This window comes from Penicilliopsis zonata (genome assembly GCF_001890105.1).
Source record: "Penicilliopsis zonata CBS 506.65 unplaced genomic scaffold ASPZOscaffold_18, whole genome shotgun sequence".
Lineage (NCBI taxonomy): Eukaryota > Fungi > Ascomycota > Eurotiomycetes > Eurotiales > Aspergillaceae > Penicilliopsis > Penicilliopsis zonata.
Window position 1 is genome coordinate 481626 of NW_019208926.1, and position 26028 is coordinate 507653.

Genomic DNA, 26028 nt, shown 5'->3' on the forward strand with positions numbered 1-26028 from the left:
TTGAAATCTATCCTTTTTTACTGATATATACTATATGGTATCACTACTAGCTGCAACCCGCCGAAACAAAGTAAAACATGCACTAAACCTGCGATGCATCAAACCACCTCCTCTAGTTCTCGGGGCTTCCTCCCAACTCGGCCGGACAGCAAGATCAAAGACCATGATGAGTACAACGCCCTTTTGAGGCCCGGCACTCGGGACACAATACGCTCGCGCTTTGGCTCGGTTTCTACCAGCCGTACAGGCTCCAGGCATCGAAAGAACAGTGTCTGGAACGACATCGAGCTGAGCGAGAATTCGAGTCCTGCGAGACGATCGGAGCCCCTTTCGAAATCAGATTTGAAGCAGGTCAAAAAATCACGGATACAAGGCGAAGAGTACGTGCCTATTGTCCAAACATCGTGAACCCTTCGGTCCAAGTTGACAGTATCAGATACCTAAGAGACGCGCTCGTATCAATCGGAACGCTTGCCACTGACATTACCCGCCGCTTAGACTATACTTATTATACCTTGCTGGAAAGGGTTGCGGCACTCAATTCTACCATCGAATCACTACATGAGCTCTCGCATTCGATCTCGGCTCTTTGCCGTGATTTCGAACGTGAGATCACAAGCCTGGACTCTGAAATACATCGCCAAGTCAAGAAGCTTGAAGGATTCGAGGCACAGACTCAGAAGATAGAGGCTCTGGAGGAACGAATGAAAGCTGGCAGAAGAAGAGTCAAAGATCTGGGCAACAGACTTGACGCTGTCCGGAACGAGATTACAAACTGGGAAAACAGAGAAATTGAATGGCAAGCTCGGGTTGGGCGAAGATTACGATTCTTCTGGGGAATCGTGACATCTGCAGCTTTGATAGTCGTGGTGGCCGTTCTCATTCAGAATTGGTCCGTTACTGACCCCGGGTTGCGAATAAACTTGAAACGACTGGCACGCCCTATATACCACGAATCAAGCAATGTACAAAATGCAAAGTCATTGTCTCCCAGTGGATCGCATCCCACAGACGATACACTATATCTGTCAGATGGCCAACCGTCCGTTCTTTCAGCTGGCATGGCGACAGACTGGCCCACCTCTACTTCACATGCTAATAGGGATCCGCTGAAGATCTTGGAAGAACTATCACAGGTCCGTAGAGGCCCTCCGGCTGATTGAACAGGACTCTATCATCAATGGTGGATTCGTTCTTATTGGAAGAATCGGTACTATTTAGATAATCTCTCTCAAGTAATGTAATTTAATCTCTCCTGCAGCTGCCAATCTTAAATAAATTCTAGCTCAGAATGCACGTTAGCTTTCATATCCTCATGACTTTCATCAGGCAGCTTCTTTCTTTTTCTTCTTGTCTTCGATCAGCTCGATATTGCCTTCCGGGATTTCATTGCCATGAACCTCCAGTAACCACTCCATGATCTCATCGCTGACATCGCCTTGCACTGTGATCTCCTCTACCCCGCCAGGTGCTCTCGTCACTGACGAGCCGGTAGCGAACTTCTTTCCCAGATCCTTAGCCACCTTTTTATTATCCAACCCGTATACCGGTAGGCCGGCGACAACTGTTACGTATTTACGCTTGTTGCGTTCGACACGCTTGATCTGGATTTTTGAAGATGCTTTTCGTTCGGCCTCGCGTTGGTCGGCCAGGGCCGCTTTTGCCTCTTTCTTTGCAGCATCCTTGGCTGCACGCTCACGAACAGATACAGAGAGATTTGAAAGGTTTGCATTGAGGGCTTCTGTAGGACGATTTCGTTGTCTATATTAGCCATGCCTTCATCGGTATATGTTGATGGTGTAATGACAGTCCCTACCCTCGGAATACAATTGTGCATGTAAGTCTGGGTGGTTGTCTTTGAGCCATTCTTCACACTTCTTGGAATGCCCCCCGAACTCGCAGTACTGAGAATAACCGGGTCAGCTTGGTCTGAAAGAAATCAGTGGTCTGAATGCAATCGCAGTATCTGCCCCCTCCAGGTCTGGACAAATTTCCGCTTGGCGTAGCAGCTCGAGAGAATCTGATTTCTGTGGGTGGGGAGGGAGGAAGAGATTCATGGTCATACCTCGGGCGGCAATGTGCATACTGAAAATAGCAGTAGAGTTAGCGATGCCTCTCAAGCTGAAGACCAAACGACAACTCACCATCACAGTAGACAATATGCCTTGCCTGGGACTCCATAGGAACAGCTTCCGCCACTGCCGCCATCTTGATTCTGATACAAACAGCAGGGTATGAAAATCGGGTTGGTGCGTATAGGATATTGGTGGTATTTTGGTGGCGGTTGAGTCGTGGCAGCTCAGGCCCACCACCGCAGTTAGTAGTGCTGGAGGGGCCGAAGATGATTTGCATCTAAAGTGATGTTGATTGACCCCTCAAATCTACCTACTACTAAACAAACTACGGAGTACACACATATAGCTAAATCTAGGCTCTTCCTGAGGGTCAATGATGAATTGCATTCCGTTTTTTTTTTTCTATTTTAAACCTGGCAACCAACCACGACTTGGATGGTTATCGGACAATGCTACCGAACGCGAAAACTTCCTGGTACCCCTCCAACGTTTCTGCTTTCTAGCCCCTCTCCTTTACGAAAATGATCCCTGGCTCACCAAACCATCGAGCGCTCGAGCCTCGTTTCATTAGCAAATGGCAAAGGGCCGGCTACTCGCAGGTCTACTCCGTAGAAATTGGCCTCGCCTCCGACTGTGAAGCAATGCGTAGATGTGATTCAGTTATGAATCACTAATGATATAAGCCCTACTGTGTACCCTGGTTAACTATCGACCTAACAGGTAGGAGGCAGGTAGTATAGGTAGTAGCAACAGAGTCGCAACAGAGTAGATATAGAGTTATGACTTACTTAGCTAGCAGTCTGCAGCTTCTGCCAGCTCTAGGCCCCTCCCCCCACATACCTTCCCCAATACATTGCTATTGCTGATTTTGGCTCTAGCAGGATACCTTAGTAGTATAGCCTTGATTCATAATCTCTCCACATTAAGCTATGAGCTTGATGGAGAAATAATAATATTACCAAAATTTATAATAACAGGTTATATAATATGCTTTTAATAAAGATCTTATATTAGTGCTATTAGTTGCCACTAGCTGGTTACATTAAAGTGTAACAGGGTACCCACCTATAAAGCCTGCATTGTTATCTCTCAAGTGTAAGACTACTACTTTACTTGGTTATTATCAGTGATTTCTACTAGTCCCATGCATTTCCCGGCTTCCTTATATCATGAATATTCCCAATCTTAATACCATATTAGCCTTGATTTACTAATCTTATAAGTCTTATAGATTGAATAAGTCTTATAGATTGATGTGAAGTTCTGCTGCTTATCTACCATGTTAGTTTACTTCTCTCTACCCCCTTCATTTAGATATTTTAGTACTGTGTAACTAAGTGGACCTTATATACTAGGACAATTTCTATGATTCTAAAACAGAACACAATATAGATGACGATCATAAGTGCTTTATTGATTCCTAGGAACTGCCAGCCAATCTGAAAGTGGATATAATCGCAATGCCCACTACTCTTCTTGACGCGCAATCTCGATCCTCGTCAATCCGCTGGCAATGCTCCCCCGCCCATGACTTTCTTCTGACAAGGGAACCACATATGCATGACTTCACCTCCGTTCCCCATTCGCCAGTCTTCTCCTCACCTGAATCTCTGCCCAGTACACCTACAACATTACACCCTCTTTCTCTGGGTGAGAATAATGACTGTGAAGATGACAAGCTCGTTCTCCCTGACTATACCATCAGCGCCTCAGTCATGAGCGCTGGCAGAGAAAGCTCAAGCCTGTTGGGGGTTTCATCTGATAGACCTCCATTCAATTTCTTCCGTCTCGGCCTCCACACCCCAGCCGCTGATGATTCATCTGCTGAGGCAGAGCCGTCAAGACATGTTGACTACCTCTCTCATGAATGGAATGAAGAGGATATCTGGTTATCATGGCGTTATGTGACCGCCCGACGGAATATATATAGTAACAGCGCACGGTTAGAAAATGCATCGTGGAGGACGTGGGCCAAGTCGAAGAATAACTTGCGGACAATTTCACCAGAAACCCTCAATTGGTATGTAATATCCCCCGGTTCCTTCAAGACGTCTGGAAATAAATACTAATGTTTCTTCCTTGTGTCACAGGCTGAAGGACTGCGATGTTACGTGGTTATATGGACCTCTCAAAACCTATAAGGCGCACGATAACTATACCGTATCCCCTCCGCCAACTTGCCTAGATACTCCGATGTCTCCGGTTGAAAGAAAGCCTATACTGAAAAAGAAGAGTGCATCGGAAACGATATTGCAGCGTTCTCTATCACAGCACACTCTTTTAAAAGATGCAGGTGCTATTCTCCGGGCGCAAGAGTTCGAGAACCCTTATGGTCTTCCGTCGATTCCTAAATCAGCGTCTAGCGCGGGGCAATCTTTACACCATCTGAGAACAGACTCTACTCCGGGGTCTTGTGATAGCATTGCTACCCACACCTCCTCCCTAAGTGCCACCTCTCCAAGCGAAAAGCGTCGTCACATCCATTTCAATAATGAAGTGGTGCAATGTATAGCTGTGGAGGCGAAAGATATGGAAGATGAAGATGATCAAGACCCCTTTTTCCTATTCGAAGACGAAGAGGATCTCTTTTCTGGCGATGACACTCCTGTTACAAGATGGCCTTTCTCGGCCGGGACTTCTATCAGCAATCGAAGTACGCCTCGTGGCAGCTTCAGTACGGACAGTAAGATAATTGCACCTCTTCCTCCAACAACTCTCAAATATCGCGGAGACACACCAGACATTCCTTCCAACCCGATGTTGAATCCCTGGGTATTCCAAGACTCCGCACCCCGGTCATCGCTTTCCCCCTCGGCGGAATCGATTTGGTCTTCCAAGGCACTTTCGAGCTCGCCACCTGAGTATGAAAATGGCAATAGTTCGGATTATAATTGGCAATGCAAAGAGTACTTTTTCGAGGATGCACCGACAGATCCTAGTCCAACAACCCAAACAGCATCAAACCCGGACGAACAATATTGCTCGGCATTACCCGACCCATCCTTGCTGTGCCATGAGGAAGTAACCACTAACGACACCATTTTTAGTAGGCTCATGGATACCATCAACACTGCCAGGGACATTGCACATGTGATATGGAATGTTGGATGGCAATGATAAGATATTTATATACCACATCAATTTCAAAGCCTTGTGGTTAAAGACTGAGAATCTCTTAATGACAACAGGACCACGAAGTGATGACCGGTTGATAACATATAATTAGCCTTTCATAGGTAGGCCTCTCTAGCCAGGCATACAGAGATGAAAGAAATGATTCACGATTGGATTTATGGAAACTCGATTCAACGCAGTTGATTCCTACTTCCTAGAAATATCAAAGATAGACTAAAGTACCGGCCTATGATTACTTACCATGATACTCTACAAGTCAATAGTAAATAGTTGTCTCCTTGGACGACGACTTGGTTGTAATGGCTTACCGTAGGAGCTAGCCTGATCAGGTTAACACACCACTATACGCTGGTGGATATCTGGGACTGCCTACCACAGAGCGACTAGTACCTAACTAGCTAGTGTGTGTTAGTACTCCGTAGTCCATCCGCCGTACGGTCTGGTAGCATCCAATGCCAAATGGAGTTGTTAGCAGCTACATGTATGGATGCTGTGGAGGACCCTGTACCGTCATTGACCCCCCTTAAACCCTTATCTATTAGTTTTTCTTCATGTCCTTTTTCCATGTCCAGCAGATCAAAGGCAGCCACCAGGCAGTCTGTTCTACTTGAGCCTATATTTATCACTTGATCACCCAGTTATATCCAGAACACAGCGGCCATGGATAACACTAATATCTCCGAACTGGTGGAGCGATTGGGGAGCGACGATGAGGCGTTGCGCAAGATGGCTGTCTTCAAACTTCAAGGCAGCATCGCAGACCCTTCTTTTGCAGACATCTTCATTGTGGAGGGCGGACTGCAGAAGCTTTGTTACTTGACATTACATGCGAGCGGAAATACATTGGCATATAGCCTCACGAGCTTTGCCAGATTGCTGGAGGTTGATAAAGGGTGGGAATTTGTCGATGAGGAGCTTGTAGAAAGAGTATGTGGGATTCTGGAATCTTTCCCCCCTCATCCCTGAGGGGGTTATACATCTGCACTTTCACTAATGACTGTCATTATTGTTACTCTCTAGATTGTCGAACTGATTGTCACACACCCCCTCGTGAATATCCTCCGTGGCGCCATGTCTATCCTTGTATCAATCGTATCGCATCCTTGCGCTGATGGCCGGGGTTCGCAACATGGCCTGTTCGGGTTCCGAGCATTGAAGCCTGCGATCGCAATATATCCCCAGTTTCTGGAAATGCTGGTGACTAGGCTTTCATCGGCCGACCATGCCCTCTGCGCCAATGCACTTCAATTAATTAACTCTCTCATGCGGGACTCCATAACCCATGACTCGGATCTAGAATGGCCGCGATTTGTCCACAAGCTACAGGACTTGGGTGTTATCCGGGCAGTTTACACTCTCATGCAAGGATCAGCCTTGCAAGATCATGCCCACCCTCTCATTGAATTTCAATTCCTGACGAAAATCCTTCTAAGGAAATGGAGAGATGTCGCTCTTGACATTGAAAAGCCAGAGCATAGACGTGCCCTGAAGGGAATTCACGTTGCTAGCAACACAGTCAAAGGCGAGGGAGATGTGAGTGATGACACCAAGGGTTCAAGAAGACACTCTCCGGAAAAATGGCGACGCTTGGGGTTCTCGACGGAAAGCCCGGTGTCTGACTTTCATGAAATGGGCTTCTTGGGAATGATGGACCTATCTGATTACGTGAGGAGCCATCAAGACGAGTTCCAGAAAATGCTACTCGAACAGTCTGCAAAACTCGAAGAAGAGCGGTGTCCAATTGCGCGCGCTTCTCTGGCGGTAACGTCAATCCTTTACGAACATTTTGAAGTTGACAAATCCGATATAGAAGACTCCAAGAGCTATCTTGTCCTAGAGTCACGCTCCAATTTGGATAAGCTATTTAAGCCTTTACTTTTGCACTGGACGCGTCTGCATGTTGCGGGACTGCATGCATTTTTCCGACTTTGGAAGGCGACAGGTGCACAGGTCGAAGACTTTGGGAAGATCGTGGAACTAGTTCGCATCCTAATTGAATCTGTGGTCGGGGGAGCCCCTCGCACAAAGGATGTGCAGGATGTTGAAGAAGAACTGGCTGATTTTGAATATAATCGGCTTCGTGAACTGCAAATGGAACTTTTAGAGCTTACCTATGAAGATGTATGGGGCCAACATCTACAGCAAGTACGGGATGAATTGAACCACGAGTCTCTTCAATTTGTCAAGGAACAGCGCATCCGGTGCTTGTTGCAAGGGGCTTGGTTTCCCAATGAACAGAGTCACAAGTCAGAAGGCGGGCCTTCGTCGAAGAACCCTCCTACATCTTATAAATATGTGCAGCTATCGCACAATCGCCGGTATCTACACTTCGGCGACTTTGACTCGATCGGCCCAGGACTACCAGAATTAGATGTTCTACCAGAAAAGAGTAAGTGCATCCCTCGTCGTTTGAATCCTACCTGCCCCAGTCACTTTAGTTTAACTTTTCCTGGCTGTCATGCAGTCGATTTGTCAATCGTCTCATCGGTAGTCTCCAATGTCTCAGCATCACCGGACGATTCTTCGATGTCTACAGTTAAGACTGCTCCGCATCATTCGACTTCGACAAAGATAGTCATCCATGGATACACTCCATCAGCTGCCTCGGAACCCTCTAATTACGCCAAGAATCCGAGCCATGCTCGATCAGCCAGCAAGGCCACGCAGAAAGAAAGCGTCTTGCTGACTCTCCGGCCGCAGACACACAGCATTGCATCTGAATGGCTTGACGGTCTGCTCATGCTGCTCAATCAGCAACCGATCACGTCGGAAACAAACAAGCTCATCAACCTTATCAGCAACTATGGACTAAAGATTCGCTTATTGAACATTCGTTTCGACGATGCGGCTTTCACTGGAGAAGCCCCAAAAGTCCCATCTCGAGAGGGACTTGACGACGATTACTATTACGACATTTTGGGGGGCTCTTGAAAGAACATCCATTATTAACCTTGCCTTATAATCATATTTTGCGCCGTAAATTCTTTGTTTTCTCTTTCAATCTATAATTAGGCACACAATGGTTTTATGTTGGTTATGGAGGCAGTATATAGGGTTAAAGTGCACAAAACCCCAATTGAATAATACTTCTTTCAATGTAAAGACATAGATATATTAAGAAGGAAAACTATCTATCTGGGACTGTCTTAGATCTAATCTTAAACATAGGTACCATTGTCCCATGTACTCTGAATGATGTCTTGAACAAAAAGAGTCAACAAACAGCTCATCAATGTGGCCTGTTATGCACATTCCGCACGTATTCACACAGATATTTGACCTAGTGTTGTATAAAGAAGTATCTCCATAGATCTCTTTCCAATGTTTGAGGCGTATTTAACTCTCCTTTTTGCTGACTTTGCTCCTCAGTCGGCTGCTCTCGTACCCATATAAGCCTCCTCCAAGAAAAACAAGAGCCGCTCCCACAATGATGCCCGACGTCAAATTGTTGCCGAAGAGATGGATTGAGAGTAGCAGCGAGACCAGCTTGCGAATGTTCAGGACGATGGTTACAGTCAAGGAAGATGATTTCGCCGACAAGAAATGAACACCGCGGATACAGAGATATTGTGTCACGGCATTCAACAAGAGATATGCAATCTTGATTGGAAACTGGCCAATAGAGTCTTGAACAAGTTGGTTTTGCCACAGACTAGACCAAAACCATTGAGACGTGTTTCTGAGAGTTGCAAGAATAAGGCCAGACTTTGAAGTCATAGCAGCTGCGCAGATTGTTTGGTTAATCTTAGGAACAAACACACCACTTTGCACAGTGCCCATAGTGAGGCTCTCAATAATTGGAGGTGACTCCAGCAAGAGGCGCAATTGCGACACGAGTTTTGGGTAAGTGGGTAGGAAGAACGGCAGTGATAATGTGTGAGAGTAGAACAGAGCCTCCTTCCAGTGATTGCGACCGTGTATTTCGTATAGCCTATCCGCATATATTCCTTGAAGGGCAGAAAGAACCATGGCTAGAGCAAGGATGATGAATCCTACAAGAGACGTAGTAAGAGGCGAATGTTGGCTCTTTTCAGTCCAGTTGTCGCCAACGTCAAGGGACTGACTCTTTGCAGCGGTATCAGCCAATGCCGCTCCCACAACGCCTAATGTAAGCAGAATGACAGATAGTATCTGAAGTGTCGAGTATCTTTTGGAATTGATAATGTACCCCACGATCATGGAGGCTACAGGACCCCCCGACCGCACTATTATGTGCAAGGGCACTGAAATCTCATAAGCAAAGGCCCAGTTGTTGAGTAAATTGACGACCAGGAAAAATGCGGTATATATCACCCAGGACCTGAGAGGTACATTTCGAGATTTCAAATATAGTGACTGGGGTCCAGCGCTGAATGAGACAAAGTTGGGTAGTGTAAAAAGTCCAATGAGGAGGAATTGTACAAATGTTATCAATGGCCCTTCCGAAGTTAGGATTAATTGTTATAAAAGAGGAAATATTGCCTTACCAGAAGCTGGCTGGTCCCTGGAAACAGGTGAATATTTGGTATTTCTAAGGGAAAGATTCTCGTGTAGGACTTACTTAATAATTGCTTCGAGCATAAATACCTCACAGAAGTCAGTACCGCAGATATTTCTCTATACTAAAGATTGAGATGGGGGTTGGGTAAAAAGGAATAGCGTACATTGGCACAACAGCCACCAAAAATCAATGATATTAGAATGGCCACATTTTTCCAGCTGAAGATGGTGACATGTGCGACTGAGACAACTGTTGACAGACTATCCTGCTTCCATTCAGGATCACTATGCCCATCTGTCTTGACCGACGTGCGCTCTGAGTTGGATTTAACGAGTAATGACGATTGGGAATCAGTCTTTTCAGAGCAATCAAGAGAGGATGTGCTGTCGTTTAATATAGGATCTTCGGATTGCCTGTCGGTCCTCCTTGCTGGAGGCTGGTTCCGGCTATTTCTAAGCATTCTTTTATGTTTCTTCGTCTTCGTACTTTCTTGTGCTTTTCTCTTTTCTAGCTATCACTTGTCAATTAGGAGGAATATACATGGTTAGGTTTTCCGGAATCAATCACCAGAGAAATCGGGGTATGGAAGGTTACCCAATGGTGAGAGAAATGCGTATGTAGGTAATAAAACAGCGATTAAGCCAGGCCTGGCCCATGGTTTTTCAATAGTTGGAGTTTGGAGTGTGGAGTGTGGAGTACCTGGCACGGACTCCGAAGCTCCAGCTACTCCGTAAGTGATACAATAATCTATGTGGTCAAAGCTCATGCATGTCACTTCAACTCACCTTCATTTCGGAGATGCTCTATGTCAATTCCGACAGAGACACACCGTCATGGATACTAGGCCTGCAAAAAGACAGCGCGGTCAGACAGTCTTTACTTCAGATGACGAGATAGAAACACCAGTGAAAGCTAAAAATGGCTCAAAACCGAAGTCCTCAAATATAAATAATATGCCACGAATATCAAAAAACAATGTATCACTGCATCCTACACGACCTCGGTCAACAGCTTCCTCGCAAATCTTCGGCAAAGCTTACCCAACCTCCAGGGCGAAGTTTCCAATGTCAAAAGATGCAGGAGTTGAGCGCTCTCTGCATAATTTTTTTCAGCCCGCGACTGAAGAGGAGCGATGGTCCTTTGAAGATTCGAGGCGCTCAAGAGAACCATCTATTGTTCTAGGAATAGAAGATGAAGATGACCTTATTGAAGATGACTATGATTCATGTGACGAGATTTTCACTCAGAGCATCGATCATCCTAGTTCAGATCAAAGTCGAAGCCAACAGATAGATCAGCAACAGCGAGCTAGTGAACTTCCACCTCAAACTGAAACAACATTCGCTGCTTCTCGGAATCAGGCTTCACTATCTTCAGACCACTTTTCATTGCCTCGAGTGCCGTCCAAGAAAGAAAGAAACCCTGAATCAACAAGCACTAATGTTTCAGTATCACCTTGGTCTCAACGATATGCACCCTCGGATATCGGTGAATTAGCCGTGCATAAAAAGAAAGTTTCCGATACTAGGACTTGGCTGGAAGATGCTTTTTGTGGTAGGAACAAGCAAGTCTGTGTTTTTCCTCTCTAGTGGACAATAAGAGACTTGACTGACACATATAGAGATTACTTATTCTAAAGGGTCCCGCGGGGTGTGGAAAGACAACCACGATCATGTTATTATCGAAATCTATACGGTTTGAAGTTGTTGAATGGAAATACCCGTCAGCCATTGACTATACTGCAAAAGAATACGTTTCTATTGGGTCACAGTTTGAGGATTTTCTTACTCGAGGCCACGGGTACGGGGGTCTTGAGTTGGATGAGGAAGTGATAAATGAACAACATCAGGGCGGTTCTAAACCCTCCACAAGCCGAAGGCTCATTTTGATTGAAGAATTCCCGCCATTGAGTCCATCATCATCATCATCATCACCATCATCGGTTATCTCGAGTTTTAGAAAATCCCTTCAGCGTTACCTCGCTGCGCCAAACTCTTCTGAGGGTCAAGAAATTCCGCCAATCGTCCTCATTATCTCCGAAACTCTTCTTGGCCAGGCCTCTTCCTTTTCGGAAAGCTTTCACGCACAGAAACTGGTTGGGCCGGTCATCTATAATAATCCAGCCACGACAGTCCTTGAATTCAACAGCATTGCGCCCACCTACATGCTCAAGGCTTTGGATCTGGTTCTTGCAAAAGAATCGCGTCATTCTCAACAAAGCAAAACACCTAGAACAGCTGTGCTAAGAGCGATTTCTGAATTAGGCGACATTCGAAGTGCCATCTCTTGTCTAGAATTTCTCTGTTTGAAGAGCAATTTGGCAAACAAGTGGAACAAGACATTAATAAAAAAATCTCGTGCAACTTCTCACGGCAACCAGACTTTAACTTCAGTGGAAGAACTATCTCTAGGATTAATTACTCAACGAGAATCAAGCCTAGGGATGTTTCACGCAGTAGGTAAGGTTGTGTATAATAAACGTGATGATGAAAATCCTACTGCTCTCGGCGGCAATAAAGTTCCTACACCTCCTGATCATTTACGCCATCATTTCCGATCTAAAATACCACAAGTCTCGACTAATGAATTGGTTAATGAGATTGGCACAGATATACAAACTTTTATTTACGCTCTACATGAAAACTATGTCTTGTCATGTGAGGGTATATATTTCACAGACTGTTTGGATGAGTGCATAAAGGCACTCTCTGATAGTGACCTCTTGTCTACTGATTACACACGTGTCAAAGGGCCACAGTCTACTATTCAAGCTGAAAAAAAGAACACTTGGAATGCTGGAGTCGACATACTACGTCAAAACGAGGTTAGCTTTCAAGTTGCTGTTCGGGGTTTACTTTTTGCTCTTCCTCACCCAGTGAAAAGGCAGTCAATGCCACACGATGGGACAAACCACAGATACAATGCGTTCAAAATGCTTTTTCCGACATCACTTCGCCTGTGGAATGAATACGAGCAGGCTGAGGGCTTGATCGACATATGGATGAAACAATCATTGAATTCCTTTGGAAGGTCAATTCCTCTATTAAACAAGTCAGCTTCAACCAGTGACAAAAGCTTCAAATCTCCAACTAGGTGTGCGGGTACGGATATCCGTACCTCTACTGATCAACAAAAAGGAGGCGTCGATGACGAACAAGTGATACCAACCATGGTATCGCGAACAGAAATGTTACTTTATCAATTACCCTATCTAGCCAAGATACTATGTAACGAGGCCGAATCGAAAGGCTTGAAAAGGCTAACCGCATTTCACGGCATAATTGATTCGGAAAGTATTTCATCCACGGAAGGTTTCAATACCACAGATGAACTTCGGTTGGAAATGGATGCATCACACTCAGCGGCAAGTGATGTAGTTGACCCTCAAGTCAAGGGGAATAATACTTTTGGGCCCAAAACAATTCTATCTACAGAAGGGGGTAACCTTGTTCTAAGCGACGATGACATTGAGGATTAATTATGGCTTTTTAGAAGATCTTGGTCGGTCTCCTTTGGGTGACTCATATTCGGAATAGTCATAGCGATTGGAACCAAAACTGCATCTTCTGATGAATTCCTTAAAGTTCAGAACATTCCACGTAACATATGGGAATAACATTGGCCCATGGAATTGAAGCCGCCTTATAATTGTAGCTATTGGATGTACCGTGTACTAGATCCGATATTCTTGTGTAAGCGTCAAAGTATCTCTCATTCATGTCCTACCAGGAGCTATCTGAACTTATTAATTTTATAGTAAATATATTGTGGACTGGTCTCACTAACAAGCAAAAAGAAGGTTCGGCATGTTTTGAAGGGTTACCACATGTAGCCCTTCAATCATCGAGCTGTACATAATTTGCAGGGAAAAGACCTGTCTTGCCTTCAAACTCTCCGAGCCACCAGTCATCGTCGGGAAATTCCTTGCAAATAGAATTAGAATCTCTGCCAAGCTTGCGGCCGAAAAAGGAGTATGCAAAGTAGCACTTACTATATTAACTATCTTGGCACCTTCGTTAAAACTGATTTCATTATCCTCAGCAGCCTCATAATCGTAAATTGCAGTTGCTGTCGGTCCATTGCTCAGAGTAGTCTGACCATGGTCTGTAGATTCATCCGAGGGTGCAGTGGGAACTGGTAGCGACTGTTCCTCCAGTTCGGGCTTATGTTCTTGGGTACTTAGATCTGGCGTATGGCGACCACTTTCAACGACTTCGACGTAGTTACTAGGGAAAAGGCCCCGTTCACCACTAATATTCACTCCTAACCACCAGTCCTCATCTACCATCTCAATGTCAGTAACAAATTCACCTTCTTTCAGGTCAATTTCGTTGTCCTCTGCCTTCTCATAGTCGTATTGCACCAGTGCGCGAATGCCACTAGGCTGGGCTACTAAATCGCCAGTGAGAGCTTCTGCAGTCTCACGACCCATATCTTCGACTGGTTCATCATGAACACTAGTTTCAGGCAGCACTTCTTCCAGACTGCGGATAGGCATAGCTGGTGGTGGGCTGTACTGCTCCTCGTGAGCATCTGAGACTCCTCGGCCAACAGGAATGGCGACACGGATTGGCGAGGATTCATGCTCAACGGGAGGGGTTGGTGGGGTTGGTGAACGGGGTTGTTGGGGGGGGGTAGGAACCACAGCTGCAGTTGCAGTTTCAAAGCTTATTTCTGGTTCAACCGGCCTAGCAGACAATTCGGGCAGCGGTATGTTATGCTCAATATCGCTTGGTTTGGGGTCTGTGTCTTCATTTTCAGGGAGCGTTTCTGTATTATCTTCCAAAGCCAGGCCCTCAACGCCGACATCCTTGTGTGGCAGGTTTGAGGCAATAGTTGTAGCATCCTCATCTGTCATAGACTTGGCTATGTGTGTGGTCTGAACTGGAGCCCACGACTTGCCGGTATATGAACTCTTCCACGATTTTGTGTCTGACGGCTGACCCTGAGCGGGAAAAATGACTTTATCGACAGTAGGTGGGCTATCGAGGGCCCCTGCGGCACGTTCCTTTGCCTTTCTCTCAGCCCATAACTGTGCAGGTGTCTTACCCCCCTCATCAGCGAATGTTCTGCTTGCAGCGCCGACCGGGGCAGTAGAGGGAGTTGATTGGGTTGCAAATCCGCTGGCATCAGAAGAACCTGCCTTTGTGAATGGCGAGGTTGACTTAAGATGGCTAGAAACCTTTGGTTTCGGCAAGCTTGTCAAGCGCGAAGACGATGTGGTTACGGTGGAACGTTCTGATGTAGGCTCTGATTCGATTGTGGTTGGTTTTCCTGCCAGTTCATAGGAAGAATCCACGGGCACATCGCTGGGCTTGTGTGCCCGAGCACGGATGACAGCAATATCGACTTTGCCGACAGGCTCATATGCTCCCTTAACAGGCTCTGGCCGGTCATCTTTCAGCTGTCCTGTTTCACGGGCTTGCCGACGTATGGCAGCAATGTCAACCTTTCCGATAGGGCGATAGCCTCCCTTCACAACATTATCACGATCTGTCGGAATTTGCTCTCGTCCCATTCTTGACGTTTCTGTCTGGACTGATTTCAATTCCTGCATATTCACCCTGGTGGGTTGATAAGCAGGCTTAACCTTCTCAAGCCCCGTCCTGCTAATAGGTGGGGCATCCGGACCCCAGCCATCATCATGGGGATCCTTCTGTTCAGTAGATGGTGTGTTGCGAACAGGAGCTTTTTCGTGAGTAATCCCGCCAGCCCGCTTGGCAGTGAAAACCGATGATGTATTTGCTAATTGAGGTTTGGACGAAATATCAACTTGGGGAGGTGCGTTTGAAACTGAATATTTCGCCCCCGAGGCATCGGCGACCTTCTGAATGATGCTTTCTGGAGACAGGTCCCGATCTGAACGAGCAGTGATCTGCACGTGAAACCCCTGATATACCACCTCTGTTAGACTCGAGTCTGAATCCACGTTGGATATAGTAAACCCTTACATGTAAGAACTTCGATACTGCGGACAGATGACTTGTAAAGTATCCTTTGGTTCGCTCCGGTACACCCTCTCCACACCAAGCGATTAAAACCTGCTTTGGTAGCCCGGTATTCATGTCCTTGATTTTAACATAGGCAAATTGGATTCTGCCCTCCGAAAATTCGTCTATGAGATCAACCAACTCGCCCTCTTTACAGAATCTGATTAGCTCCTGGCTAAGTTGCAATTGGTTGAATACAGACTAACCTCCAGTGGACTGGACTTTCAGAATACTTTCTTTGTTTGCTGCACTTTGAAAGGCATTCACAAGAGGGGTGGACACCGCAAAGACGGCCCATTGGCCGTAGGTTGGAGAATCAGTGGGCAGATTCGGTGCATTGAGCACATGTTGATAGGACTTCGATATTGAAGGGCCATTGGAGGAGAGATTCAGAGTGGCCATTGTTAAACAATATAGCTGATCAGGGGGGGGATGGAATAATGTGCAATGCAAATCTGTCTGCTTTGTTGTACGTTATTTCCACTGCTTACTGTGCAAGGATGTCAACAATCAATTCCGAGGGCTTGCTTCCAGCTTGTAGCAGTAACGGCAAGGCATGTTTGGAAATTGGAGGGTTGGGTTGCCTTACAGTCTAAACCAGCTTTTTATGCTATTGTTGAGGATTTCGCTTGAATGGTGACACTGTGACAACCTTCGATGAAAATTTGTGTTATTTGATATTTACTGTGGGAGAGTTAGATCATAAGAGATGGGTTCAGACACAGCCCGATGCGAGGTTGGATGACTTGAAGCTGACTGTGTAAGACTCAAGGGGCCAGCTTTACACAGTAGATGTGTGGGGTTCAGTCCACCAACCCTGGAAAGGTCACTATTATTAAGTAATAGTTAACTAGGTAACTAGCTAGTTAACTAATTAACTAAGGTAGTTAATCATCAATATGGAACTACCTCAATAGTCAAGGGCTCACAGAGACCTAGTTATAAATAATTAATTAATACTACTTACTCTATATATAGTAGAATCTATGATAATAAGAAGTGCTATATTTTAGTAATATGAGTAGACTACCTAAGGTGCCCAACCTGCGGTGCACCTGCAAATGTGTATCTTTTTATGGTAATATATCATGATTATAGGTTAAATCTAGATGTGACTATACTCTGTGGCATGTAGGGTAATTAATTAAGGCGGGCTTTTTATATAGCTAGTTCTAGGTTAGCCTGGACAGCAAGTTCTCACGCTATACTATATTAATATATATACATGGCCATAAAAATCACCTAGAATTATATATAATGGACACAGTAACGAGGCGCTATCAGTTCTTAAGGATTAAATATAGCCATGCCATTAGCTGACAGGTAATTCACCTCATAGAACTAAGGAGTAATAGCCTATAGGTTATATTAGTAAGTCAATACACAGTAAAACATCAACACCTCTGAGAGAATGAAGAAGAATATATAAATATTGAGACTAATATATGGGGTTTTTAGGTATACATATGATATTAATACACTATAAAACCTCACCTACAATCTTTGCTGCTTCTTTGTAGGTTTCAAGGAGTCTCTCACACTTTTCTCTTTCTGCCTTGATGCCATCATCCTCATAGAGGAGCTCACCAAAGAGATCTTCCTTGTAAAGCTCGCTGACGAGCCTATTCTGTACAACATCCTTACTATGATTGACAAGTAGATGCATAATAGCCTTAGGGACCTGGTCAGCAATAGTTTCACGCACGATATCAAAATAAGATGAAATCAGTCGCCGAATCAACTCGGTCTCAAGAATTTCACGTTCAGTTAGTGATGCCTCGATACTCTCATGAGACTAGAGTATAGAGTTAGTGGAGACCAAAATAAAAGGTAACTAGATATATGGAATTGCAACATACAAATGGGGATGGCTCGCCCGCATAGTCGGGCAATACAGAGCGATCCTCGGAGTAAGTCACTGAAGGCTTCATCTCAGCATGTCGAGTCCCTTGACCATGGCTGTGCTCGCCTAGGCTGTTGATTTGTCTTGCTGAAGCCGAGATGGTCTGTGGCAAAGCAGCAGTGGTCGTCATACCTCCTTCTTTGCCGAAGAAGTAATTGAGAAACGAATCCCTGGCCGTGTTGCTTGATGAGAACATGGGCGACGAGTTTAATTGGGTTCCGTTTAGTGCAGGTACAGCGCCGTTCTCGGAGAGATTGCCAATGTGAGGTGACAGGCTCCTGGTGCCTTTCCCAGATTGGTTTCGAATGGGGAGATTCTGTGCTTTGTGGTCAAGTTGATGTTCTTCGTCTTCCTCGACATCCATAGAGGTAGTTCCATTAGCACTGCTGGGATCTTTGAGCCGTCGTTTCTCGCGCCTCTTTCGCTCTTCTGTCAAGGCAGCTTTTCTGTCTTGTTCCTGCTTATTCTGAATAATGGATGACATGGCCGCGGCGGCTCCGAGGAAATTCGGATGATTTGTGTTTATATATGCTCGTTGTATTGATATGAGTGATTCGACATAATTGGAGCAAGGGCCCAGACGTTCACGGAGAAGGTCAGACACTACTTCAATGAGTTTTGCTTGAAGACGAGGAAATCGAAGCAGCTCCTGAGAGCCACATGTATGACAGATCTTGATCAGCTCTTCGTAAACAAGCTCTACACATCTTTGACTTGGAGCCTCGAGCATTTTTATCTGAGGCTTAACAAGGAGATCAAAGGCTAGCTCGGGTACGAACAAGCTTGGCCGGGGTCCGGTAGAGTTTCGGATAGCAGTTCGGATATCAGACACAGACAGGTTGTAGGTGGGATCAATAGTTTCGAGAGAATTTCCGAAGACTGAATTGAAAATATAATAGATCCGGGCACCGCCACAGAGTTCTTTTGTCGATATCTCAGATGAGGTCCCATCAATGGATGAGATGAAGGAGGAAGCAAACCGTGTCATAAGCTGGAGTATCAATGAACCTCGGTGTTCCTTTCCACTAAATTGCTTGTTACCGTAGCTTGCGAGTTCTTGCTGCGTTTGACCCATGAGAGTATTCAGCCGCGCCTTGATGTCAGGCAAGCGATCTCTGATGTGTGCCATCAATGTGGTATTGAGAGACTTCGCCAGAAACTGCGTCCCACAACGATTGGCCATGTTTCTATACGCTGGGTGATGCCGGAAAAAATCAGCCTCAGCTTTCAAGGCTTCGATTAGAGTCTTTCCTGACTGGATATCTTGTTGTGAGCGATTCACGACACCGATGAATCCCAGTTTTAAGGGATAGACCCTGCCAGAAAGAATGTCAAGGGCATTGGTACCATGATCCATGAGATCTAATTTGGTCAAAACCCCGATTGTTCTGCGACCCATCGGGTCCACTTGTCGAGCGAGTTTTAAGGCTTCAGAATTCACAAGATCAACATTTGCTGGAGACACAGCTAAGATGATGCTGTTCGGTTTGGCTATGTATTCCAAGATCAAAGTTCTAGTTTGTTTCTCGATATCAGACGGTTGATCTCCAATTGGAACCTTTGTCAATCCTGGAAGGTCCACGAGAGTAAGATTAAGAACATGGGGTGAGAAGATTTTCAGATTTATCGGTTGTCTATTGATGCCTTTGTTGCTTCCGGCAATTCTCGCAGTTTCGGCCTCAATTTCTTGTTTCACAAGGGCGAAGTCGTCGAATTTTCGTCCAGGAAGATGATGAAATTCGGCCCACTCATGTTGGCCAATGTGAAGAGTAGTGGGATAACCTGTATGTGCATCGACCTCTCCAGGCCTGTCGTTTGATTCGCTTGGGATATTGATGAGTTGAAGGATCAATGGCCGCCTGGTAACAATACCACTTCCTCTTGGTAGAAAATCTCGCCCGACGATGTTCTCCAGAACAGATGATTTGCCAGAAGACTGAGAGCCAACAACGACCTATACACTGTATTAGTTCTGTGATACTTGAAAATAATCCACCGGCAAATCAAGGCAAGCAGCAGCAAGGAAGGACCAGAGAAAACTCACAATTTGTGGGAGATCGAGCGAGTCATTCCCAATTGTATTAAACACCAAATCTTGGAGTTTATTTACGGTGACCAATAAATCCTCTCCAAGCGATGCCATATTGTATACAGCAAGAGAGAGCAGCTCGAGCTCAAGAAGTAGGAGAGGTATGTAAATTGGAGAATATTGACGCTGAGCACTAGCAGTCGAGGGATTTGTTTTGATGATAGGAAAACCGGAGTGGGAAAAGACTTAGATATTATTACTAAGGATAAGCACTCAAATGTATTGGGGAACATGAAAAGATATTGGAAGGGGCCCTTATTATTACCCAAAATAAGTAACTGGATAACCAGTAGACAGTCTCAGTGGATCTTGACTAAAATTTAAAATATTATTTAATGTAGCTAGACTAATAGAACCAAGAAAGCGCAGACACATAATACTCTGTAAGACTTGAGGTGGTCTATTGAATCATTGATCTACCTAGGCACCTGTACCTAGGAAATAAGATAGGGTCAAGTGTCTATAATTAACTAAGTAGTTGAACAGTAACTATGTAGTACTATATAAGCAGCTAGTAGTTAATTATATTATAATTAGGTAGTCAACTACTCATACCGATTTTTGGATAAGTAGTTAATTAGTTATTAATTAGTTACTTGGTTATAAGTGCCTAACTAACTACCTAGTTAACTCACGTACCCCGTAGTTAGTTAGTTACAGACTCCAGAGTGCCTAGGTGGTTATGTAAGGCACCTTAGATAAATCCTAATATAGTCTAGTGTTTAATTATAACTAATAATAACTTCCTTAGTTACCTCCTACATACCTAGTAGTGCTCTGTAGTATTAGCATTAAAATCTTAATCTTCTATCCTATGTCCCACGTCATATAATATTATTTTTATTTGATTAAATCTCTGAAAAATAAGTAGTTTCATGAACAGGAGTTTATCTCCTAGTATATGGTTTTTTTTTACTTTTTTAAGTCACGGCCACCAAAAATCGCCTCCAGGTGATCTACTATCAGCTAGCTACCTAGCCTGGTTCTAATTACTTATGTTAGCACCTTAAGCAGACAACAACACATTTTCTAATGATCCAGTGTCGTGAACCATTTTCTAAGTGATGCTGGTCCATATATTTTTATGAGATAACTAGCAATAGTGGCACTACTTTTCAGTGATGAGTATTTAATATTCAAGTAGTGTCTTATCTGTTGTTGATTCATCGCTTTCCTCATCCAAATGGCTTCCGCTACTACCTCACATCCCCCAACTGAAGCTACAACAGGTACAAGCAGTGGAGGAAGTAGTGGAAATGGTGGAGGGGGTAGTCCTACAAGTTCACCCTTGTTGTTTTTCGTGGCTCTTGGGTTTGGTGTCGTCTTCACCAATTTATGGTTGGTCCCTCCGTACTAAATTCTAAACTAATGACTTGTTAATCAACACTGGTTTTCACTTGCTCACATGTCATCATAATAGGATTATAGTAGGGGTTAAGTACTGTTTCCGGTACAACCAAAGGAATCGGCAGCTGCGCAATGAGGAAACAGGCGAACCTCTGGATCTGATAAATATACCGAGGACACACCGGAGGAAACGGGAGAAGAAACTGATGACAATGGACGAAGTTAACCAACGGTTTCCTCTTCTGAAGTATAAGGCCTGGAGGGCGTTTCGTGCGAATGAGGGCTTGTCAGTGACTGGTGGGGTTACAACATCCAGCAATAGGCACGAAATTGAGCGGAACGGCGAAATTGAACCCTCCGCGGAAATCGCCGCGACTTCACCTATAACATCAACCAAAGGTCAGCAAAGAATAGAATACCGTGAGAATCAATCGTCAATTCTACTTGAAGACGGGACCACGGGCTGTTGCCATGAAGACTCAACAGAAGAAAAGGAAAGGCATACAATATCAACGCCTACTGCACTTGGACAGAATTCCATGGGAAACGGTGGCACTAGGGACATAGATGATCTTGATCGTATGTCTCAGAAATTGGGAAGCGATGACGGGGAGGACCCAATAAGTACTGCACTGCCAGCGGAGTTACTATCCACTCCAGGCGACTCATGCGCGATATGTCTTGATCTGATTGAGGACGATGATGATGTACGTGGGCTTACTTGCGGTCACGCTTTTCACGCTTCGTGCGTCGATCCTTGGCTGACAAGCCGGCGGGCCTGCTGTCCTTTGTGCAAAACTGATTACTACATTCCGAAGCCTCGCCCTGATGGCACTGAACCTACCACTCTGGGTGGGGAAGGACTGAGTCGTGGTCCTCGGTCAAGAGCACTTGTTCAGCCGCAGGCCATATTCCTTGGGAATCGGGGTAATCCCTTCAGAAGCAGATTCTTAACGTCTGAGCGACAGCAGGGACGGGAGATTCGACCGGAAACTAATGTTCAGTTTTCGCAACTGTCTACCGCACATCCTTGGCCCGGTCAAAACACCTCAAATGATTTGAATCTGGATCTAGGAGGGCAAGGGGGATTGCCACAACGCGGGGGCTGGCGCTCAAGGCTACATTTCCCACGTATGCAAGAGGTGAACCCTTTTTCATACTTCTCGCGTCAAAGCCGGGACCAGACAAGAAATAGACCTTCTAGGCAGGATTCCTCGCTTGCCTCGACTGATCAACGTATCCAGTTGCAAGTTGAGGCGGGGTCCGTCGTCTAGTCTCGAGCTAGAAGATTCCACGGGCCCATTGGATGTTGAAGGGTGTCTTTTCAACAGCGCGCATTTTTACTGCTTATTTCTGGTGCTTTATGATGCATGGGATGACTGGCAGGCTCCAGGATTCAGCGTCTTGTTTTATGAGGCGATTATTGGTAGCATTATAGTACCATTTCTTGAGAATCGATTTTATTCAGCTCTCTTTCAGGTTTGTTTCTTGATTGTCAATAGGTAGCCATACTTATCTATATCTTTAGGGTGTTCTTGGTGGACGAAAACGCCAAGTCGTGGATTATGGGACCGGCTTGACTGGCCCCTGGTACTAATACTGATATTCTTTTGCTGCGCGATGATGCATATACAGGAGTGCTTGTCTATGGGAATATTGTGAGTACATGATTCTATTGGACTGTGAGTAATATATAATTGGTGCGTAAGAAGATACTTATGAAGCTAATTGATAAAAAAGGAAATAGTATACTATTACTTTTCTAAAAGATTTAGACATGAGATAGTTGTTCAAGTATACTGATACTACGTTAAGGTTAGTAGAACTATAATTATATAATGTTGGCCCAGCAGGTCTAGAGAGGGAAGAGATGGTTGACGATTACTATTACTACTATAGCTTAGACATGAAGTAGATGGTTATATAGTATAGCTATACTAAATAAGATAATATTAAGCCTAATTAAATATATAAATTTAATATATCTCTTATTATTAAGCACCTATTTAGACTAGCTAATCTCTCAATTTAATATTAATTAAAGTATATAATAATAAAAAAATATGATTCCTTACTAATTACTAATTATTAATTATTCCTTATCTAATTTATTTTTAGTATAAGTTTATAGCTACTTTTTAAAGATTAACTAGTTTTTTAAATATAATATACTTTATTTAATCTAGAGGCTATATTAGACTATTAGTAGAGTTTATATAATTATTTATTTATTTATTCTTAATAAGTTCCTTATTAATTATATTATAAATAAAAAAGTAATAATTATTAATTTATTTAATTATTATACTGAATATATTTTTTTAAGAATATTTATAATACTAAATAAGTTAATATAAATAAGAATAAGGCCTTTTATTTTAATCTTTGTTATAATATTTAACTTATTTAATTACATAGTCTCTTTAATTATCTATAATAAAGTATAAAATTAGGGTGTCTGTAAATATTATAATATATATTGTTATTAATTTATTATTATTATTGTTATATTATATAACTGGCCCCTCCTTCTAAAGCATCTGGGTCCGCGCGTAGCGCAGCCCTAATAGGGGAATGGCTAAGATAAGGGAATAGCTAATTTTTTCATTATTTTTACTACTTTACTTTTATACATCTTTTTTAACTATTATAATAATTAATTTTTATAATAATATTCAAAAATAAATCTAGAGTGAGTGAGTGAGTGAGTGAGTGAGTAAGAGTGAGTGAGTATTGCATTATCCTCTAATATAGCCCTATTTAGGGCCCTTTTAGAGTCGCCAATAGCTAGGTAGTGGTAACTAGGACTATAAGAATATATATATATAAATTAACTAATATTAATTAGCTATATTAAGTATATCTTATTAATTAGCCCCTTTAGTACCCCTTTCTCTTATAGTTAGTTATCTAGATATCCCTATAACTAGTTATTTAGATCTTAATTTATTATTAGTTACCTAATATTAATAAGCTTATAATTAAGTATGCCTATAGGTCACCTTTACTAGTTATTTAGTATTAATAAGCTTATATTTAACTATATTAATAGGCCTTTATCACTAGTTATTTAATATTAGTAAGCTTATAATTAAGTATATTTATAGGCTACCTTTATTAGTTGCCTAGTATTAGTAAGCCTATACTTAATTATATTAATAGGCCCCTATTACTAGTTGCCTAATACTAATAAGTTAGTTAAATATACTTATAGGCCACCTTTATTAGTTACTTAATACTAATAAGCCTATAGTTAAATATATCTATAAGTTATCTTTATTAATTATCTAGTATTAATAAGCTTATATTTAAATATATTAATAGACTCCTATCTTTAGTTATCTACTATTAATAAGCTTTACTACTAGATATTTAATATTAAAACTATTATTAATTAGTTTACTTTACTTTACTCTACTAATACTAAGGCTACTATTCTAGATCCTTCTCTTTATTAGTTATCTAGATCTAATATCCTCTATTATTCCTCTATTAATCTTTTAATTTCTTATATTTATAGCTAATAGATATCTTAGTCTCTCTCTAAATAGCTTTATTAATAATTATATCTTATATTAATACTATATTAACTATTAATCCTATATATTATCTTATTATCTAGATACTATTTATAGTATTATTTATTATACTAATTAATATAGCTATATTATTTACTATATTATCTAATAAGGCTATTATAGCTATATAAAAAATAAATAAGTCTAAGTAGTTATTTAATATTTACTCTAGTCTACTTTAGCCTATTTAGGTGCCTAATCTAGCCTAATTTAGCTTAATTTAGCTTAATCTAGCCTAATCTAGCCTAAAAATATATTCCCCCCTATTAGACTTTAGACCTAGAAGTATTTATTTATATAAATATAGTCTAGTTAATATTAATAAGTATATAAGAGAATTAAGAATAAGTATTTATTCTTAGGGATTAATACCCTCTAGCACCTTTAAGGCTATAATATAAATAAGATTCTAAAGATTATAAATAAATATTAATTTTAGGGATTAGTACCCTTTAGGCCCCTAGGCCTCCTTAATTATAGACCCCTAAAAGTGCCCTTAATATACTTAACTAGACTACCTATGCCACCTAGGCCTAGATAAGTACTTATACTATTAAATTACTAATAATATAAGCTTATCTTTATATTATGTCAGAGGTGCGTGCCCGATTAGGCTTAGCGTCGCCTTGTTTGGCGCGGCCACACCACACAACCACCTACTTCGCGTCTAAGCTGTAGTAGTAATAGCAACTATTAGTCATCTCTTCCCTTTTCCAGGCCTACTAGGCTAACATGGTAGCATATTATTTAAAAAGATAAAGTATACCATATTTAATAAATTCTTATTTATTTAAGATCCTATCTAAGCAATATCAACATTTGCAAAATAACAGGCAATATAAGTGATATAAATAGTTCCCCTAGGGCTAAACATATTCAAAAAGACTAATAATGATTAAATTTAAAAAATCCACACCTACCTAATTAACAAATTAGACGTTAATAGGCCTATATAATAGGGATAGAACTAATTAAAGGTTTACCTAATAAGCAGTAGCTATATTAATAATTAAAGGCATTAATTAGGCAACTAAAATTATAGATAATCAGCTTATTCTAGATACTATTAAGAAGTTATAAGATAAAGAGAATATTAAATATTAGGAGGACTATATCTAGTAGGTTCTTAAAGCTAATAACCTAAAAAATATTATTTATAAAGATATATCTAGACCAGCAGAGAATTCCTATAAATTTAATAAATAAGATTATATATCATAATATATAAAGCTCTAGCTAGTACTATTAATTAATAAGAATATTTAAAGTAAGGTTAAGATATCTATATTATTATAGGTATATATAAATAATTTCTATTATACCATCCTAATAAGTGTTAAAGAAATGGGCGTTTATTAGGCCTCTTATAACTTTAGGAAACTAATTAGGATATATTATTTAAATTATTTAATAATTAAAGAATTTATTTAG

The 26028-nt window shown here is 42.4% G+C and overlaps 9 protein-coding genes across 9 annotated transcripts; 5 read left to right on the forward strand and 4 right to left on the reverse strand.

The window, feature by feature from the left end:
• Nucleotides 1-93: 93 nt before the first annotated feature.
• Nucleotides 94-1163, forward strand: ASPZODRAFT_28333 (hypothetical protein; the record flags this gene model as incomplete). The annotated part of the gene is made up of 2 exons (XM_022728131.1): nucleotides 94-380; nucleotides 437-1163. 2 exons carry the CDS (start codon nucleotides 94-96, stop codon nucleotides 1161-1163), a joined length of 1014 nt encoding a protein of 337 aa, XP_022578205.1.
• A 162-nt stretch (nucleotides 1164-1325) lies between these two features.
• ASPZODRAFT_19413 (hypothetical protein) lies at nucleotides 1326-2208 on the reverse strand (the record flags this gene model as incomplete). Its single annotated transcript, XM_022727400.1, has 4 exons — nucleotides 1326-1741; nucleotides 1817-1904; nucleotides 2066-2085; nucleotides 2145-2208. 4 exons carry the CDS (start codon nucleotides 2206-2208, stop codon nucleotides 1326-1328), a joined length of 588 nt encoding a protein of 195 aa, XP_022578206.1.
• A 974-nt stretch (nucleotides 2209-3182) lies between these two features.
• Nucleotides 3183-5436, forward strand: ASPZODRAFT_169346 (hypothetical protein). The gene is made up of 3 exons (XM_022726890.1): nucleotides 3183-3356; nucleotides 3431-4095; nucleotides 4166-5436. Exons 2-3 carry the CDS (start codon nucleotides 3536-3538, stop codon nucleotides 5190-5192), a joined length of 1587 nt encoding a protein of 528 aa, XP_022578207.1. The 5' UTR covers nucleotides 3183-3356; nucleotides 3431-3535; the 3' UTR covers nucleotides 5193-5436.
• A 218-nt stretch (nucleotides 5437-5654) lies between these two features.
• On the forward strand, nucleotides 5655-8305 carry ASPZODRAFT_136159 (hypothetical protein). Its single transcript, XM_022723993.1, has 3 exons — nucleotides 5655-6137; nucleotides 6231-7599; nucleotides 7675-8305. The coding sequence occupies exons 1-3, from the start codon at nucleotides 5871-5873 to the stop codon at nucleotides 8139-8141; spliced, it is 2103 nt and encodes a 700-aa protein (XP_022578208.1). The 5' UTR covers nucleotides 5655-5870; the 3' UTR covers nucleotides 8142-8305.
• Nucleotides 8266-10364, reverse strand: ASPZODRAFT_136160 (hypothetical protein). The gene is made up of 5 exons (XM_022723994.1): nucleotides 10258-10364; nucleotides 9854-10201; nucleotides 9751-9776; nucleotides 9677-9693; nucleotides 8266-9628 (listed from the first exon to the last, which is right to left on the reverse strand). Exons 2-5 carry the CDS (start codon nucleotides 10148-10150, stop codon nucleotides 8547-8549), a joined length of 1422 nt encoding a protein of 473 aa, XP_022578209.1. The 5' UTR covers nucleotides 10151-10201; nucleotides 10258-10364; the 3' UTR covers nucleotides 8266-8546.
• A 79-nt stretch (nucleotides 10365-10443) lies between these two features.
• On the forward strand, nucleotides 10444-13607 carry ASPZODRAFT_136161 (hypothetical protein). Its single transcript, XM_022723995.1, has 3 exons — nucleotides 10444-11258; nucleotides 11312-13422; nucleotides 13477-13607. Exons 1-2 carry the CDS (start codon nucleotides 10524-10526, stop codon nucleotides 13166-13168), a joined length of 2592 nt encoding a protein of 863 aa, XP_022578210.1. The 5' UTR covers nucleotides 10444-10523; the 3' UTR covers nucleotides 13169-13422; nucleotides 13477-13607.
• ASPZODRAFT_73899 (hypothetical protein) lies at nucleotides 13527-16082 on the reverse strand (the record flags this gene model as incomplete). The annotated part of the gene is made up of 4 exons (XM_022729930.1): nucleotides 13527-13613; nucleotides 13682-15580; nucleotides 15642-15829; nucleotides 15887-16082. 4 exons carry the CDS (start codon nucleotides 16080-16082, stop codon nucleotides 13527-13529), a joined length of 2370 nt encoding a protein of 789 aa, XP_022578211.1.
• Nucleotides 16083-17084: 1002 nt separating this feature from the next.
• ASPZODRAFT_136164 (hypothetical protein) lies at nucleotides 17085-19960 on the reverse strand. The gene is made up of 3 exons (XM_022723996.1): nucleotides 19628-19960; nucleotides 17540-19537; nucleotides 17085-17475 (listed from the first exon to the last, which is right to left on the reverse strand). Exons 1-3 carry the CDS (start codon nucleotides 19724-19726, stop codon nucleotides 17161-17163), a joined length of 2412 nt encoding a protein of 803 aa, XP_022578212.1. The 5' UTR covers nucleotides 19727-19960; the 3' UTR covers nucleotides 17085-17160.
• A 535-nt stretch (nucleotides 19961-20495) lies between these two features.
• Nucleotides 20496-22597, forward strand: ASPZODRAFT_136165 (hypothetical protein). The gene is made up of 2 exons (XM_022723997.1): nucleotides 20496-21010; nucleotides 21093-22597. Exons 1-2 carry the CDS (start codon nucleotides 20856-20858, stop codon nucleotides 22291-22293), a joined length of 1356 nt encoding a protein of 451 aa, XP_022578213.1. The 5' UTR covers nucleotides 20496-20855; the 3' UTR covers nucleotides 22294-22597.
• The last annotated feature ends 3431 nt before the right edge of the window (nucleotides 22598-26028 follow it).